The sequence below is a fragment of the Cydia fagiglandana genome, chromosome Z (assembly GCF_963556715.1).
Source record: "Cydia fagiglandana chromosome Z, ilCydFagi1.1, whole genome shotgun sequence".
In the NCBI taxonomy this organism is placed as follows: domain Eukaryota; kingdom Metazoa; phylum Arthropoda; class Insecta; order Lepidoptera; family Tortricidae; genus Cydia; species Cydia fagiglandana.
The window spans coordinates 10,997,001-11,016,048 of NC_085959.1; the positions used below are offsets into that span (position 1 = coordinate 10,997,001).

Sequence of the window (19,048 nt, forward strand, 5' to 3'; positions counted from 1 at the left end):
AATTCGCGAACAAAGTAAGCGCTCCACTTAACTTTAATCAACTCTAGAAGGGAGAATAAAGTAAATCCGCTGTTGTTCTCAATACATATATAGGCACCTATATTCGAAATCTCGCATACCTACCTCAGTCAAAAAGGAATCAAAGGCTAATTGTATCGTTGAAATCGTTGTAGATGAACTTACCTATACTGTTTTAGAATACAGTCCATATTTATAGGTGCGAGTAATCGGGTCTCGAGTTTATACGATGATTATGTGATTCATATTATGTGCGGATAAAATAAGGTAGAATGGTGAATTACATAACATAGAAATGCTTGCGCATTATAAAGAATCGTGAACATTTTCGTTTCTTTATTCTAATTATGCGATCCGAATTTCGGAATCCAAAATTTACGTCAAAAGTCTTTTAGAGCTTTTAGGTATAGGTATATTTTTATTTAACGCGCCTAAAGGAATACGTATGTGACGTCCCACGGTTAAAGGTACCTTATGACGGTCGGCGCTTACGCTATTAACGCCGCTCCAATATTATTGCAGCGCTATGTGACGTAAGCGCCCGCCGCCATAAGGTACCTTTTGCAGTGGAACGTCACATAAAAGTAAAGATGAATCTATCCGGCTAGTGCATTAATTTATTGAAATTGTTCCTCGAAGGTGAATAGTCGTCGAAGTCGAAATATATAAATAGTTACTAATTTAATAAAAATATTAAATTTTTTATATTAATGTTATCGCAATATTATTCATTTTATATGTTATGTATTAAGTGCGCTTTATTAATAAAAGTTAAAATGTCACCTATCTTTTTGAATATTTTTACGGTTTAGACTCACTTGTTTTTAGTCACTCGCGCGACATGTTTCGGAGAGCCTATAGGTCTCCTTTCTCAAGCACTAACCTGTTTTCTCGGCGCGCGCGCAGCGTGCGACGCGGCGAGCCGCAGTACGCGATACACGGCCGTCGTGAACCCTGCCCGCACTGTTATTAGTTTTAATTTATACTTAATTTTAATAATAGTTTATAAGTTTTGTTATTGAATAAATCTTTTACATAAGACAATAAAATTAATAACCGAGAAATACCTAGTTACTGATTATTAAAAAGCGTTTTTCAATTAAAAGACATGTCAAGACCGTTTACCTTCTTTCTAATGCTAAAAAAAGAACTATACAATGATACGTTTTTTTACCAGGGACAACAGCGCACCGACTGCTCCGACAGTGCTGCTCAAGCGCACCAAACATCACAAGGGCAGCATCTACTGCCTGGCCTGGAGCCCGGCGGGGGACCTCCTCGCGACCGGCTCCAACGACAAGACCGTCAAGCTGATGCGCTTCAACAGCCACACCTGCAACCTGGAAGGCCAGGAGGTAACCAACCAAAGATACTACTACTCGGACTGACGTCGGACCAAGAAAAGTCTGCAGTGGTTTTCATAGCCCACGCAGTGCACGTGTCATTTTACGAGTAAACGTCAAACTTCTATGAAATTATGACGTATAAATAACACTGACACTGCGTGGGCTATCAAATCCGCTGCAGACTTTTCTTGGTCTGACTCTACAACCCTGCGCCAGTTACATAAAATTCCGTTTGCAGATACATATTTTTTCCTTGTAGGTAATTTGACTAATTTGTTAGTAGAAAATCGTTGCTATTCAAAAATGAATTGTGAATATAAAGGTATTTAGCACAATCGTCTTAACGACATTCGCACACCCATTGTCTTTGTAAGCAGATTACACGTTAATTTCCCAGCTAGACTGCTTCTGATCTTTGAACAACCCCTAAAACTTTACCGAACCGTAATGCGTACCTGTTACGACGAAAACTTGTTAACTCGGGTTACTGAGTATCGAAGCAAGTTTATATAACTATTTCCTTAAGCTGTGTGAGCCGTGGTTTCTTGTATGCGAATCCGTTTTCAGAGTGTGTGCTAGTGTGTTCCAACTTTTTTTTTTATATATGTGATTATTTACGTTATAATCGCATGTAAACACTTTACGATTACATCCACACAAAAATCTGGGTAAATGTGATGGTTTAGTGTTTGAGCAAGCATTTACGCTCTTTTGCACCTTTCAAAATATCTGAGGTAAATCGGTCGAGGATTCGAAAGAGCTGCTCTCAAATTTCAACAGTATCAAGTAGAAACGAATAATCAAGTACCCATCTGGGCTAAAAGCGTTATATTATAATGGTCACTTTAACACGGCTAGGCAATGTAACTATGAGGCATAATGCTACCTTTCAGGCGAGGAAGTCAAAGTGGCAATACATTAAGTTCGCGACAGACCCTTTGTTTACCTTGCTATCACTCCACCTACGAAAATTTCGTAGCTTTTACGTTGTTCTACATGAATTTATGCTGCATTTGAACAGATTCATACGATAAAGATAATAACATTTACTCAAGTCTCCCTTTGTTTGCTAAGCTTGCCGTCGAGTCAGTACACTTTGCGAGGAAACTTTTCAAATGTAATGTCACTTTAACCCTTTGACTGGGGAACACTCCTTTGTGTTCGCACGGACAAATGAACCATGCTCTCGTTCGAGTTTGATAGCTGTTTGTTGGCTAGATTTGAAGCTCACGTGGAGCGGGCATGCAGTCCCTCGGCTAATTTAAACTTTTGTATCAATGGCCTTGAAACACCCACTCCAATTTAGTAACCCCGCTTCCAATTTCAGGCGAAATACCACAAATGATTTCAGAAATTGAGATGCATCGCTACTACTAAAACAAAGACAATGAAGCTTTTACATGTCGAACTAGAATTTATACACTAATGAACTTCAAAATTAATTTTGATACTATTGTGTGACACTGTGATTTTACTACTGATGATGAAACGCTTTAGGCGACATGATTTGAGCTAATTGGGTGTCCAATTTCAAGCTAGTTTTAAACACAAATTCAGCACGGAAAGCGCAGCAAGATTTAAAGATAGGCATAACGTAACTATATAAAGTCGCGCGAGTAGCAGTAAAGGCAGGCCCAAGCTGTCCAGACGACAAGCAACGCAAGGTTAAAGTGATTATTTAAGGATTTTAAACGTACAGGTTGGTTTTGTTATATTTGACATACTCTGAGGGGTGAATATGTTCATAATGAAAATAATTTAACTCGCAAAAAAGATCTGCTGTATACATTTCGATTATACATATATATGACAATGTTTTCTATGGAACAGATTTTTATTTCGTGGTTGGCTCCATAGTTAAAGTTGTTCAGTATGGCCTACATATCCAGCCCTTAAAGTATGGTCAGACATAATAAAAATGCTCTTTATATTCTTATTTTATTTAGGCCCACTTGCACCATACCACTAATCCGGGGTTAAGCGATTAAACCGTTAACCTTGTGTCAAATTGTGCTGGTAACCATGGCAAACCCAGGTTTAACCGGTTAACTCCGGGTTAGTGGAATGGTGCAGGTGGACCTTATAAATTTAAATCTGGCAACAAGGGCCACAAGGCAAGGTTATGCTTGTAGTATCTAGTTGATATGTGAAACGTATTCTTATACTGTTACGAGTATTTGCTCGTAATAAACTAACACGCGGTTCGCAATTTGCTAAATTATTGGTAGTGATCGTTAATTAATTTCCGCCCTATCTATTTAGAATGTTTGCCTTGTTAGCAGTTAGAACGTACCACTCGTCAGTGATCAATTGATCATTCTACAAAATTCACGTTACAAAGTTTGTTGTACATAACTCTGTTGCGAACAAATGTGTGGTTATCAAAGAGTAGGTAAGTACGTAATTGTAGCTACTCAATAAGGCGCCGCTGCCATGAAGTATTTATTAGGAAGCGACCTTAATGACAGCCGTCACAGGTATCTTTTGCTGAAAACGTTACATACATTATACTAATGCATTGATATAGCCTTTTGTCCGTTGTTGGGCGGGTCAGTGGCTGCTCAGATCTGATACCACTGCCTCAAGCCGTGGCCAGGCTTACGCTATCTCTCATGCCAGAGCGAACTGCGAAGAATGACTTATTAGCTGTGAACCGCTGGGTCCGTTCTGCGGAAACGTATCGATGACCGCCCGTTTGGTGATTTATGTAAGGCTTTCATAGGGTGTTCCCACGTTGCTATATTGCCATAATATTTACGAACGATTACCTACCCTGTATAACAAATTTATTTGGTATATTAAGGTATATTGAGAAATTTGGACGACCGCTTAACCATACAAATTTAGTCTCCATATTTCTGTTTAAATATTGACATCATAAAATATTCAGTATTTTTTACAAATGAGAATATGTCCTGATTGTTGACGTGATTCATTGTTATTCTTGCCTATCCCTATCTACATGCTATTATCTTTTCCAACTAACACGTTATTGTGTTGTAATTAGACGAAACTTACAAGGAAACATCAACACTAAAATACTTAGGTAGATATTTACACTTGTACTGCATTAATTTGCGAAAATAATCACTATTAAACTTTGTTACGACAACAATGTAAAAAAAAAACGACTCGTGTAAAATATCTGTATATTCATATATGGTTTTACCAATATTTATTTAAACTATCTAAATCGTTAACATATTCTGGAATTAAAATTTATCATGTCTATTATGTAAAAAAATTAGGTGCAATATGTAATATATATCATCGTATTGATTTTATCAGCCCCATAGAGATGATACCAATAATAAAATAATGTATCATATATTTTTTATCGAAGACCAAGAAAATATACATCCAAAGTTAAGACTTTTTTGTAAATATGTATTGCATTGCAATTTAAATAAGCATGTAAAAAAGATACCTAGAAAGTAGGACCCCAAAATCTCTTAACGAAGTTTTCCACCCTCATATTTCTTTCTATTTCTAATGTAATATGGCTGCTAGACACACAATTGAGTGCTAAAAATATACTGGTTTTAGTAATAAACTATTACCGTCAAAAACTCGAATGGGTGCGCTTTTTATCGACTCAATGTGATGCATGTGTTTTATCGAAGTCAAATAAAGGAGCTCTTTTGTTTCAAAACGAACCATTTAGTTTCAGCTGTACATTGCAATCGATTGGTTTGTGTTTGGAGTGGAATTTGCTTTGTTTGGTTTTGTTACTGAATATATAACTGTGTGCACATACACAATGGGCACAGGTACTGATTTACTAGCCAGTTCTTATTTAAGTTTTTTGAATAACATTGAATAGATATCAGCCTGGAATACGTTTGTCCCACACATACGGGGAAGTGGGTTTTCTTTTTCTATTGCTAAAACAATTAGTAATTTCATTAAAAATAAATCATGTATTATTTAACTGAATTTTGTTTTTACGAAGAAACAAAATTATAACATATGTTCAAAATAAACAAAATTAGTATTAGGTACCTACGGATACTACAAAATTACTTGTTATTTGTCATGTTATTTATAAGTTCCGGCTTTCAATGAGTAATCTTATCTATGAAGCTATTTATTGCCCTAGCTAGACTGTCTCATACATTATCAATAAAAGCCAACATATTAAATTTCATACAACACATTTTATTGAGGCGTAAAACTAGTATCTTATCTGAAACTACATCGCGATAACATCGATAAAACTACCAATTCCCATATAAATAGTTGATAACTTTAGCAAACGCGTACCTTGTATATAAATATTTATAAAATAGAAATCTAATAATACATGATAAGGTCGCGTTTGCGAACACTAGTATACCTGTGACTTTACTTCTTAAGAGAAAATTCTAGTTTACAAGTTTATGGTGTAATGTCACGACATATTAAGGTTTGAACTCAGAAAAATGGGTCTTTATATGTGAAACGAGTCTGTTTGTACCGATAATGGCATAGTTACTGAATTTTTACTGCTAAGCTACAATAGCCGAGTAGGTACATAGTTTCTGAAGTTATTAAAACATAATGGAATGGATTTTCCAGACATTGATGTAATATATATTCGCACGTATTCTACACTGAGAGAAAAGTACAACAAAAACACACTTAGAATTACAAAAATAAACTTAATCCGGGGACAAGGAGAGTTAACTAATAGGAACAAATTGACTTTTGCAATTTCTATTAGTTCTTGCAATTTCTATTATCTGTTTGTTGAAATTATATATGGGATTACTGAGCTGTTTGTAGAAATAAATAAACTTTACAGAAATAGTGAATCGTCCATAATTATTACTAAAACTTAATTTTTTCCCCAGTACAGAACTGTTTTTTAATTCCTGGTGATGATATTTCTCTCAGTGTAGCCGGCACTGGAAGCCTTGGCCACTTTTTCGTAAGCAACATCTATTATAATTCAACCTCATTTATAATTAAGTCTTTGTTCATCAATAGGGTAAACATTTCAAATTCAGAACAAAAACTAGCTTAACTTCCGCCTTTAATGTTTTACATCATAAACAAACGCTCAAAAGTGGCCATATGGTCGTTCGTAAGCTAATTAAAGTAATGTGGAATACGACTGTTAAGTTAAGGTACCTACAAATGTCTACATTAGAGAACAAAGAGTTTCCGCCAACTGTAATTACATGGTACGGGAAACATTCTCTAATCGTGTACCGTATTCATGAGACAGCCCACACCTGGAGATGCCAGTATTCCTAAAGGGCCCGGAAACTTATCGGATGCTTGGTGCTCATACATAATTTACTAGTAATCTTGCCCTACTTGTTTGTGCGCACATTTTTGAGTTGAACGACGCAATTGAATCCGCCCCCGTGTACAAGCTTGTTTACTCATTTAAATCATAGCGTCATTAACTTATATCGACAGATATATCCGATCGATTTCCCTGAAAAAATATAAATATTAACATATAAATAATAACGGTCTTCCAATGGATGATTTTAATGATTGCATTCCATTGTGACTTTCAGTTCTTTTTACAAATTATTTACCGCGATCAGGCGGTCTAGCATAAGTTGCGTTCCTGCGCGCGGATCCATATTTGAAGTCACACTTGTCTTGATGTATAAGAGTCGCGCGCGAGAACACATATCATGCTAGACCGTCCGATGTAATTAAACTTAATACCCTGTAGTAAACAGTCCGTGGTCCGCTTTTTGCGGTCCCAAAAATTGGTGCAGATCCTTTTACTATTACTATTTATAGAAGAAATGATATAATTATGGTGTGTACTCGTATATTATATTTGTTAATTTCACATTTACAGAAATCTGAGGACAATGACGCATTTTAAAATAATCTTAATGTAGGATACTTGTACTCTTGTATTACAATATAAGCTTACTTTTTACTATCCTTTATCATTATGCTCTTATTGAAATAACTAGTGAATAATTATTGTACAAATTTGTGAGCAACAAATAACAATTCACCGTTCAAATAGCCTTGTTCAAGTATCGTCAGAATTCAGATCGGTTCCAGTACGAAAATCTGGCAGGGTAACGGCTGAACTTTAGGCATTGGTTTTATCTGGTATTAAAGTTGATACCTCATTTAACTCACGGTCATCCCTGCCGTTGTATACTTTGTGTTTTATTATGATGCCTTAAGCCTGAAGAATAAAAAATGTATAGAGGCGATATCTGCCACTAATAATTTATGGAGACAAGGTAACAACGATTAAGTGTACAGTCGCCATCAGATATATCGGAGCGGCCGAGGCGCTCATAAATATCTGAACACGCTTCTAATGTCAAGGCGTTAGAGTGTGTGTTTGTGAACACCTTGGCCGCTCTGATATTTCTGATGGCGGCTGTACATAGGATTGAGCTAAAAGCAAAAACTGTTATTTCCTAAAAGGGAAGAAACAGTGTAGAGAATTTTTAGGGTGCGCTGACCGTATTTCACGCCTTCAGTGATATATCTGTCGTACATATTCGGATATCATTGCGTTGGGTTTTTTGAAGTTCCGGGCGTTATTTGTGACTATAGGTAAACACTACTGCTGGAGGCCAAATACTTACTTCACTACGTGTTGCTGCTAAGGGCCTATTTACTGCATTATCTAATATTTTACCGTTTAGTATCTTTTGGTGTAGGTACCTACTAGTATATTGTAATTGGGCTCGCCGTGGAATAGTCTTAATTTCGATACCAAGTAATTTACTCAAGTCAATATATGTCTTCTAAATTAATAAGTGTGTTTTCTGCAATAATCATTTGAATTGGTATATTAGACATCATTGCACAGATAATGCAACAGGAAAATACTCTGAAAGTACCTCGTGGACTACTTAAGCCCCGGTTCTGTCTGTGCATTCTATTCTACGTAACCGACCTTCGCGCCAGACAAATCTTCCCTTAGACCTTTTGAAGGGCAAACATTCCTTTACTGTTTTTCGAGATTAGGTAGGTACACGATTTTACACGGGTATACTTTGAGTAGTAAATGATAATGCCTTTATTTAGAGGACAAACCATTCCTGGTTAAAAAGATCAGCTTAGAATCTAGGCTATTGAGCAGTTGTTAGATTGGTTACTCAAAATTACCAATAATCCCTCTCAACCGCAGTTGGACTGATATAAAAGGACATGGCTAAACCTTATATTTCTGCCCCGTCCGTCGGTCTTAAACATCTCTTTATTTCACTAAAGAATATTATTGTTCAAGTTAACCCTTTACCAGGCCAAGGGATTTAATATATTTCCCACATACGGCACTTCAAACATGTGTTCTATTTTCGATGAGTGAGGGCCACTTGCGCCATTCACTAACCCGGGGTTAACGGGTTAAACCTGGAGTTACCATGGTTACCAGTACAATTTGACACTGGGTTAACGGTTTAACCGCTTAACTCCGGGTTAGTGGGATGGTGCAAGTGGCCCTAAGACTGACGTTCGATTGCCATTTTTGTAATGAATGAAAGAATGAAAATCTTTATTTCAGGCAATTAGTGGCCTATACATAAATACCTTAAAACTAGCATACATATTATAAAAATATATTTTTCTCAAACATGCAATGAAATATTGATGTTATGTTCCTTATAATAGGCTGCGAAGTATGACGTTTCAGGTGCGGCTAGGACAAAAGGTCGTTAATGGAATTTCATACACATCTTGCAGGCCTAGGCCGGCAAAGTCCTCTTTTTTAATTTTCATTTCACAGGTATTTGTGACACAGCATCGTGGCATTAATCCATTAAAAAAAACTAGAGGCTGTATTTGCTTTATGGTTCGTAATGACACTGCCACTACGCCTATAAAAAAAAAAAAAAACAATGTTTGCTATAATTTGCAGGTTTATTTGTATAAAATCAACATGAACTTAATAAATAATACATTCTATAATTTTAAATTATAAATTTAACTACACAAATAAAAACATTTAAAATATTTCATCTAAACGTTAGCGGTAAAAAGGTCTACTGAAACACGCGTAGTTATATTTTAAATAACTTGCTGCCTCTGCCGCCAAGTCAAAGACGAAGTATGTATATGGTTGCTTATGGCAATTTTATTATTTGAGAAACTAAGAAAAATGGCTTACAGTTTATTAGAAACAGTTTTGTGGCATATTTTAAATGAATGTAACTACAAATTCGTCAACAGTGTGGAAATTATACTTATTTACTCCATGCATAAAGCAACGATGTATGTGAAACATGATATCAACATGAAAGACTATGTAAACTTATGTGACGAAAACGACAGTCAGACGAATACAAGGCGAAAAAATCAAAGATACATGAAAATATATGGGTTGTAAAAATACACGACTCGTGTAAAACATACGCGTGATAATGATATAGGTACGTGTTGGTTATATTTTGGGTGTAGTTTACTTTTAGTTTTTTCTTACTTACTTAAAACTTGGGTTTCGTGGATTTTTTATTTTATTTATTTCATTGCATGTTTGAGGGAAGCACTCTATACTATACATACCTCGGCGGGAAATGGGGTTGCCCGCGCTCAGACCTATCCGGCCTCGCTTCGCTCGGCCGTCTATATGTCTTCGGCCGGCAACCCCTTTCGTCCCGGCCTCTGTAGTAATGTACTATTAAAACTAAACACTACAAAACACATTATGGCTGCGATGCATTACGCAACCCCGCAGTGTCAGGGAGCCGGCCGCGGAACCGCCGAAACTTCAACCTGTCAGCCTGGTAAAGGATTAATCTTCTTACAAGCATAAACTATATGTTGTTGTTCAGGTGGAGTTAACGATGCACGACGGCACAGTCCGAGACGTGTGCTTCATAGAGGACACGACCAACAAGACCAGTCTCCTGGTTAGCGGCGGTGCCGGCGACTGCAAAATCTACGTCACCGACTGCGCCACCGGCAAGACTTTCCAGGTAAACCATCATAATCGTCTCCCTCGCGCTGTCTCGGCATATTGCCACGGCTCATGGGAGCCGCAAGAAGTGCACACAAAGATATTTATATTGTCTAGGGAATAAGCACTGATACACATTTAGTATATTCAGCCGCAAGGTCGAGAAGAATGTGACGGAATCACGCACGCGAACAAAAGCTGTATATTTATTCAAACATTAAATCTTGTTTCACGTGCGTTTATGCAGTTATCTATAAAACAAGATTCTTTCAGTTTACGAAGGCACATTCTAACAAATAATCCCAAGATTTGGCATAGGCATTAGTATTTAGGAAAGCAACTGCCATCTGATCTACCAACCCAGATGGTAAACCGGTCCTTATCGGGATTAGTCCGGTTTCCTCACGATGTTTTCCTTCACCGAAAAGCGACTGATGGCTGGATATTTCGTACACAAGTTCCAAAATCTCATTGGTACGAGCCGGGGTTTGAACCCGCGACCTCCGGATTGTTGTCCCTAAATGTTCTCCCTATACTATCCGCAAACAAACCTACGATTTGGGTCTTAAAACTTCTCATTCAATCTTGCGTGGTCGATGCAAGAGTGACAGAGATAGTGAAATGACCCTGATCCTCGATTTGATTTGCAGCTACCATAGACAAAGGTAAGGCAGGAAGGTGCGAAAAAGTGTCGATCTACTCGGAAATCAAAAATCCGTTTGGGGTTGAAATGGCCATAATATACGAGTATTAAAGTTACATAGAGTTAAATTAGATATAGTATTTTTATAATTAAGTAGTATCTATGATTAATTAAAGTGATTAAACAAATTATCAACTAACCCGACTTAATTCGAGGTTGGCCCTGATTCTTGCGCAGACAGCTCTTTTAATTAAATTAGACTTATTCGTGGATTAACAGCAATTAATCCGTCGTATACCGAACGCGGAATTACGCTTCACAAATTCATTCTAAAGAGATCTGGCTGTCGTCGAGGATCCATAACTTCAGGAAATTTAGGATTTATTAATATGAAATAAATATGTTATTCCATCAAATTCTATCATTCCGAATACATATTATGGTTGCCATTTTATTTGCTTCGCACCCACATACCTACTTAGAGTCTGTTCGGAAAGAGAAGAGTCGTGGAATGCATGGGGTCCGTACAGACTTTATCGGAAAAACGAGGGCGATATACAGAAAAATGTCGACTATGTTAGGCCCGTCAGATCTAATTCGGTTGTTTATTTTTACACAGGCACTAAGCGGTCACTCCGGCCACGTGTTGTCATTGTACAACTGGGGCGGAGCGATGTTCGTGTCTGGCAGCCAGGACAAGTCTGTCCGCTTCTGGGACCTGCGGACGGGGGGCTGCGTTAACGTCATCTCGCCGCCCGTCGGCAGTGCCACCAAGGTAAATTCAGTTAGATTACCATACATTCGACGTACGAAAATATTGAGCATACCTGCTTTGAAGGCACTGAAAGGGCGCTCTGTATCTCGTTTTACACTTGGGACTAAGCGATGTCAAGCACCAGTATATTAGTATCTAGAATAACACTAGACAGTACCATATATTACTGTCGGGAGTGCAACTAAGGTATGTCCAACCATTATCGTCACTAAGAAAAGGCAAGAAATATAAAAAAATCTGCGAAGGGACAAGGGTAACTTGATTTAGATACTTATAGAAATCGATAGCGTTTACAAGGCAAAAGTTACTTCTGCCTTGCGCGCTACTTTGAAAATATTTCGCCTACGCTGCCTTGTAAGGTTGCAATCTAAAATAATTTTGTTAAAATTTGTTCAAAAATAAACTCACCCTTAACTTATAATGAAGTAATACCCAAAAATAACCGATTGTTTTAGCATCGTATTTTCATTTAACATGTTAGGAGGCGGTAAAGTGGATCTGGATTAAACTGGTCTAGCCATTAATTCTGTCAGTTATCAGCCATGTTATCTGTATAGACAAATATGAAATAAGTTATTTAATTAAATTTTACATAGGAGTATGAAATAGAGAATCGAATTAGAAATATAAAAATGTCTAATTATTAGTCGATACTAACATAAATAATATATCTTCTTCTTAATATATTAATTCATGCTTTTTAACGAACTTTTAAATATTTCTGTAACATACCATTGTTCATTTGACGAGAAGAGCAGGCTTAAATCTCTAAGACACAAAATATTTTTTGTGCGTATTTTCGGGACCGTTCGTTTGATTATTCAAAGTCAAGGGTCAATTAATAATCACTAGGCATTTTTATTCGCTATTAATTCCAATAATAATAGCATAAAACTCAATACAATAACTTTAAAATCATAGTCTGTAGTTAACTTTGTGACGGAATTTATGGCTAGACTTGGTATTTTATTTAGATGTAAATTTAACTTATGAATCTAGTTTATTTATGTCTTCCTTAATTTCAACATATTCTGTACCCACTGGTACTTGTTTTTTATATGTATAATTAAATACATTGTATCAAAGATGCTTCATCAACAATTAAGACTGATGTACTCTTAATTGGGCCATTAAGCTTATTAGATAACTTCATAAAACTTAAAAAAGCTAAAGCTTAGAAATACAACTCCAAAAATAGATAAATTACGATCCTCGCTCCTTTAGCATAAATCCTCTTAAGTTGGTAAGTTAATCTTCCCGGTTTATACTTGATATTTAAGTCGTCGATATTGGCAAGAAGATAGATCGTCGCGTCGCTTACAAAATATGCATAATGCATGCGACACTTTCAACTGGTATCGTACGAGTAGCTAAACTGTCGAATATTCTTATTGTTGAACTAAACTTACTTATACTTATGACATAGTTTGTTTACTATTGCCGTTATTCAGCTCAAAATTAAGTTTCTTATTTCACATATTTATCATATGTTCGTCATAGCGCATTCAAAGTTTGAAAATCCGATTTCATTTCAAACATTGTATTACAAAGGTCAAAAAACCACAACATGGGTATCCGCTTCTTAAAGATGGTAAAAACTGACAGACAAGCAGGTAGAATATTTTAGTTGTCGTAGACTTACATTTCGCTAGTAGTACACATGTAACGTTCAAGCCAAAAGATCGAGCTGCCGTTCACCAACGAGATGGACCATACAAGTCATAAGTCTAGTAACGATCGTAAGATACGCGCTGGACAGAAACCGATAAAGGCAGATCATCGGCTCCAGATGCAACCCTGATGATGACCACGATCCTCATACATGAAGGACCAACCCAAGAGAGACATGTAACTGACGGTCGGTATAACTTACTCGTATCTAGTATCAATAAAGTTTACCAATGAATGAATACCAAACATAGTGCGGCGTTACGGCAGACCTAGAAGGTGGCGGCATGATCTTGACGTCTTTCGGAAAGATTGGCCTAATATTGCCATAGAACGAGACGCGTGGTCTTCCACGCCCAGCAAGGGAGGCCTTTGCCCAGCAGTGGGACACAACAGGCTAGCAAATATTTACGAATGGTCAGTTAAGTGTGGCAACGATGGTATATTTACAATGTTACAAATGTTATATAGGGTGCAGCCGTGGCGTCGCTGGCGGTGGACCCGTCCGGGCGGCTGCTCGTGTGCGGGCACGACGACGGCTCGTGCGCGCTGCACGACGTGCGCGGCTCGCGCGCGCTGCAGCGGTTCACGCCGCACTCGGGCGACGTGCGCAGCGTGCGCTTCTCGCCCGGCGCCTATTATCTGCTCACAGCTGGCTACGACACCAGGGTCGTGCTCACTGATCTTCAGGGTGAGTTTACTACTGTACTTTCCTAGCAACTTTTACATCGTGTTTAGTGTGAGCTTAACTATTAATAGTATTAATTATTCTTAGCATTATCTCAGATTTTTTGAACCTTGTGTCACACACAATTGTTTAAACAAAAGCTGTCACTCCTGTACACACCAGTTTACAACTTGTATTGATAGAATCACAAGGTTATAGAAAACGTATGTACCCAAAAATTGAGCCCTAATCTGGATAAATTAGGGCTCAATTTTTGGGTAAGTATGCATCGGAGACATGAACCTAATTGCTGTGTATAAGGTCAATTATATTTGGCGCCGGCATAGTTTGAGTCTTGGGGAAAAACATAGGACAGTTTTATGATGGAAAGCACTACTCCACGCGGGCGCAGTCGCGGGCAGAGGCTTGTATTAATTATATAACAACCACCTCGGTACGCAAGCGTCAAAAGTTCAATACGGTCGCGAGTAACAAGTCGAACTGGATCATGTTTGTTCAGCTTAACTATTGAAAAGTAATAGTTTTCTGGCGTAGCTCCGATTATAAACTTATACTACTTAAAACATTAAACTTTTTGAAAAGTTCGACGTGTTATTTTAACATTTAGAAATCCAAGAGTTTTGATATTTCGACGTATTAACTCTGACTAAAGGATAAGCGGGTTTAGTTCTAAGAGGATCTTGTATTTTTTTATCGTGTTATGTGAAATAGGTTATCTCGATCGTGTTGCGACTTCTTTGGCAAACGTTTTTGTCCCGCTGCTGCCAGTTCTATATGTATAGGTTTATATATCGTCACTACCAGACATTTAAATTCTACTAATATAAATGAAAGCGAGTGGTCAGTACCACCAGATTTCCAAAAATATCACTCCGCCAATTTCCACATGTTTTCGAATGACGAAATCGATCGTTCGATATTAAAAAATTGGCTCCCTGTGCCTTATACTAAAAAATCTATTATTTCTCATTTAACTTTCCTAAATTAGTCTAACAAATTGTATTTACGAAAATGGGCTGATAGTTAATGTCGACTACAGTTGTAAAGCGACGAAGTGTTGATTAGAGCCAGTACACATTAACAGCACATTCTGGTCAGTCCGTTAATCGCCCATTAATTAGCCAGTCGTATCCTAACATGGGTCTGCAAGGCGAGCCATTAGATGGACCATTAGAAAAAACACGCTTGTTTCCGTCGGTCACGGTTTACTTCACAAATACTTTTAGAATAAAGATAAATGTTATGCGGTGTACCACATAATACTGTAGTACATGCCATGTGCGAAGTGCTATATACTTTTATGTTAAAATCATATGCTGCATTCATTCGGATTTTGAGAGGATAATAAGGAGAGGATAAATGTGAAAATTAATATTTTCAATGGGGTAACACTGAGTAACTAATAAAATCTTAAAGTAACCGAGTAGCTAAATAGTAACCGGAGACGCCTTGGCTCTCATTTTCTGTAGAAAACAGTCTGCCGATTTTTGCGGAGGAGGGGCACGTCAAATGTATGGCCATTTGTACATGATTTGCACGTAACGTACAAATAGCCATGTCAGATAAACGTCAGTCCATACATAAGTTTGCACTACTGTGCAAGGTTTTCGGCAAAGGGGTAAGCTCTTAAAGGCGACTCCGGCTTATTAAATGCTCTAAGAATAAAATGCATAGATTCATAAGTAGCTCATTCTAAAAACTTTTAGTGTGCATTTACTCGTACTTATTTACATTTATAGGTATGAGATTACGTCCTATATTGTACACATATATTATTGAAATTATTTGTTCTAAATAACCGTCGGATCGCTATTCGAAGAGCACAGCACGACATGTATAGTCTTTCTTATTAAAATCTACGAGCGAATAATTTTTCTATTAGCACCGACATTACCAACCTTATTGGGTCGTGTCCTGGGGGGTTTCTTAGTATCGCCCGAGATCGATAACTCATTAATACGCTCTTGCGGTGCAAACGGAGCATAAATACTGTTTATTAAGGAGAACACGTGGTTATCTTCATCACGTATAAGGCAGTAAGTTGGCTTTGCTTCAGCAATATTCGTAGGAAAATACGTGAGAGAAATACGTCATAAATAGCGTATACTAAACTAATTAAACTCTTGATAAATCTATGAGCAGCTAACGTTACGCCACGATGGACTTCTAAAACTGACGTATAAGTTTCAAATACGAGAGTAATACAAATGTGGATGTGATTGCGCAATTGTCATAAAGTAGTTTTAGTTCCACGTTCTATAATTTCTTAACCCCTTAGTTGAATCTAGCTATAAGGAAATTGTCACCCCCGTATACATATTTGCTAACTATAGGGCTAAAACGGAGTTTTCTTTTTTCGCTCCGTCCTATTCTTATCGTGTGTTGCCGTCGTTTTATTGTGGCTACCCAGCATGGCCTCTCTTTTATGTACCTGTGTAGCAGAATCATCCCTAATCACGGACCTTGTAATGTGAAAATGCTCAAAGAAAAATACGATTTTACCCTTGACCTGCGTTCAGTGCGAAAAGTACCCGTAATCTTACACTGGAAGTTTACATACAAAAGTTCTGTGCACGTTATGTGAAATCTATATTTTCCTGTTTGCTAAGACACATCTTTCTGCGGCTAGATCCTACAAGTATCAAGAACGTCGAGAATGCGAGAAATTAGAATTTTGTACGGTTATATTTTCTATTCGGTCAAACAAAAAGTCTGCCAGGATTATCATACCTGATGTTGTCCTCTGAAAATATCTACAAAATAATACAAAGGTAATATAACATTGGCGGGTAGTGTAGCTTTCAACGTTAAAAAATATGATTCTAATCTAATATCAGTTAGGCGCTTACGGGAATATGGCTTCTAGATAGACCCTCTTCAGTTGCACTTCTCGATTACTCGAGATACGCGTTGTCAGCAAAAACTAGGCCTGTGTTTAAAAAACGGTACTTAAGTGAGGTGTGCTCAAATCAAGCTTTAAGTACAGCAGAATAGATATTTCGGTTACCAAACTGCGACATAGTGGTCCAGAATACAGAATTTCAAACCAGAGGCAGTGCTGCATGATTCTGCTTTCTTTTAGCACTCCCTATTCTCTCTTTCTCTCCTCCTACTGCGCTCACTTGGTCTCGGAACTTCAAAATATTATAAGTCATTGTAATTATTAAGTAGTCAAGACGAGCCCAGTATGCTTTAGGATACTACCGGGAAAGAGCCAAGATAAAAATAAGGCGTGCACCGTGCATTTAAAGTATTCGAAAGCTGTCTTAAAAAGAAGCTTTGTATGTACAGCGGAATTTTAGTAAAATTAAAGTGCAGTGAAGCTCTAGTTGTTGAGAAGCGAGAATCACTCTGCAAGGGAACTTTAATGTGAGTAGCTACACCTAGAAATAAATCCGTAGGCACCACCAAAGCTATTAGCGATTTCATCTCATGGAATCAAACAATTACTTTACTTCAAAACGTATAGATGCGCCTTTCTCGAGATACCACGCACACTATAAGAGGCTGTAAATATGAAAACTGTCATCGCCATATTAAATTATTATCTCCATACCATGGAAGGTAGAGGAAGGACGTCAATCTTTTAAGGCAGAACTATTGCAAAAGTGTCCAGCTGTCAGCTATAAATAATAGTTCCAAATCTCTCCAGACTAGCGCTAGAGTAGCTAAGAACGTAGGCGTTATTGACGGAGTGACGTGCGCTGTCAATGGTTTGAATTATTTTATCAAATATTATAGGTATTGTGGCGCCACCTATTAAGGTTTTTTGACGAACACTTTACGATATATGGAGAGTGTATACCTTACCTCTACCTTCCATACTCCATACAATTACGTGTGAATTGCGAAACTTAAGGGGCCCACTGATTAACAGTCCGCCGGACGGTATCGGCCTGTCAGTTGTTCGGAACTGTCAAAATTTTGTTCTAACTGACAGGCCGATACCGTCCGGCAGACTGTTAATCAGTGGGCCCCTTTAAACAACAAGCATAGAACTTGTGATACTTCCTAAATACCCCAGCGCTCAAACCCGGGGTCGTTTTAGTATCATATGTCACGTTGGCTCCGTAATCAACTGTAGCAAACAAGGGACCCTAATAGGACAAATGTTTGCCGATATCAGTCCTCCGAGCCGATGACGAGCGCTAAATGAAACTCGTCGGGATGACTAATAACAAATGCCTTTTTATTAGATATTACGACGTGGCATACGTGATTATTGTATTGGATTCGACACGTGATTTAGTAAGAAATAAGTATATAGTCAGCAGCAAGTGTGCGGTCAGTAGAATAATCTCGTTACTATCAGTTATACTTAAATGAAAATATTGGAAAATGTGAAACCTATTCTTAGTTTTTCGGTTCTGCCGCCAGCAACACTTATCAAATGCATGCGTTTTATGGTGGTCTGCATTAAACGATCTGAGCTGGAGTACGTTATACCTACAAGCCAGGGATAACGTTTTCTAAGTTTCCAATTCTCAGCTTTGTTGAGGTAATAAAACTGTATTTCTGTAAAATGTTTCAATGCGAGCGATTACAGAGCATCATATGTCATCACCCTTTGAGTTTAAAAAAGACTTAATAGACAATCGTATCTAATCGTAAAAAATGTATCAGAATCACAGAGGCATACGAGAAGTCACATCGTCATTTCCATATCATTTATTTCCGGAGTCGTTTTGTTGGGTCGTTCGGCCTGTACGTGATTTTTAAGCATGATCGCACTTCTACCTTAGCTACATTAATCTCTAATAATAGCAGCAGGCGTATAACGCAACCGGTATTCAGAAACCTTAATAAATTATTTATTAAATAATTCTTTGCAATGTACCAATGTCTAATACCGGGTATGGCCTGTAACATGAGCAAATAATTAAAACATAGATTGTACTCCTCAAACGGTGACACTTATGTTCAACAACTTTAAAAAATTATGAAGTATTTTGAGTCCCTATTTTTCATACAAAATAAATATTATCTTCAATGGACGCCATCGCCATGCCATATCATTTGTGATTGACGTTGC

The 19,048-nt window shown here is 37.5% G+C and overlaps 1 protein-coding gene and 1 long non-coding RNA gene across 4 annotated transcripts in view; one reads left to right on the forward strand and one right to left on the reverse strand.

Moving 5' to 3' along the window:
* Positions 1 to 19,048, forward strand: part of LOC134678302 (WD repeat-containing protein 47) — a 98,350-nt gene that overhangs the window by 73,066 nt on the left and 6,236 nt on the right. For all 3 annotated transcript variants that reach the window (XM_063536796.1, XM_063536795.1, XM_063536797.1), the window contains 4 exons: positions 1,196 to 1,373; positions 10,118 to 10,261; positions 11,505 to 11,660; positions 13,800 to 14,019. In XM_063536796.1, the coding sequence (XP_063392866.1) occupies positions 1,196 to 1,373; positions 10,118 to 10,261; positions 11,505 to 11,660; positions 13,800 to 14,019 (698 nt within the window). The remainder of the gene's footprint in view (positions 1 to 1,195; positions 1,374 to 10,117; positions 10,262 to 11,504; positions 11,661 to 13,799; positions 14,020 to 19,048) is intronic.
* Positions 1 to 19,048, reverse strand: part of LOC134678332 (uncharacterized) — a 381,674-nt gene that overhangs the window by 63,408 nt on the left and 299,218 nt on the right. The gene's annotated exons all lie outside the window — the stretch shown is intronic.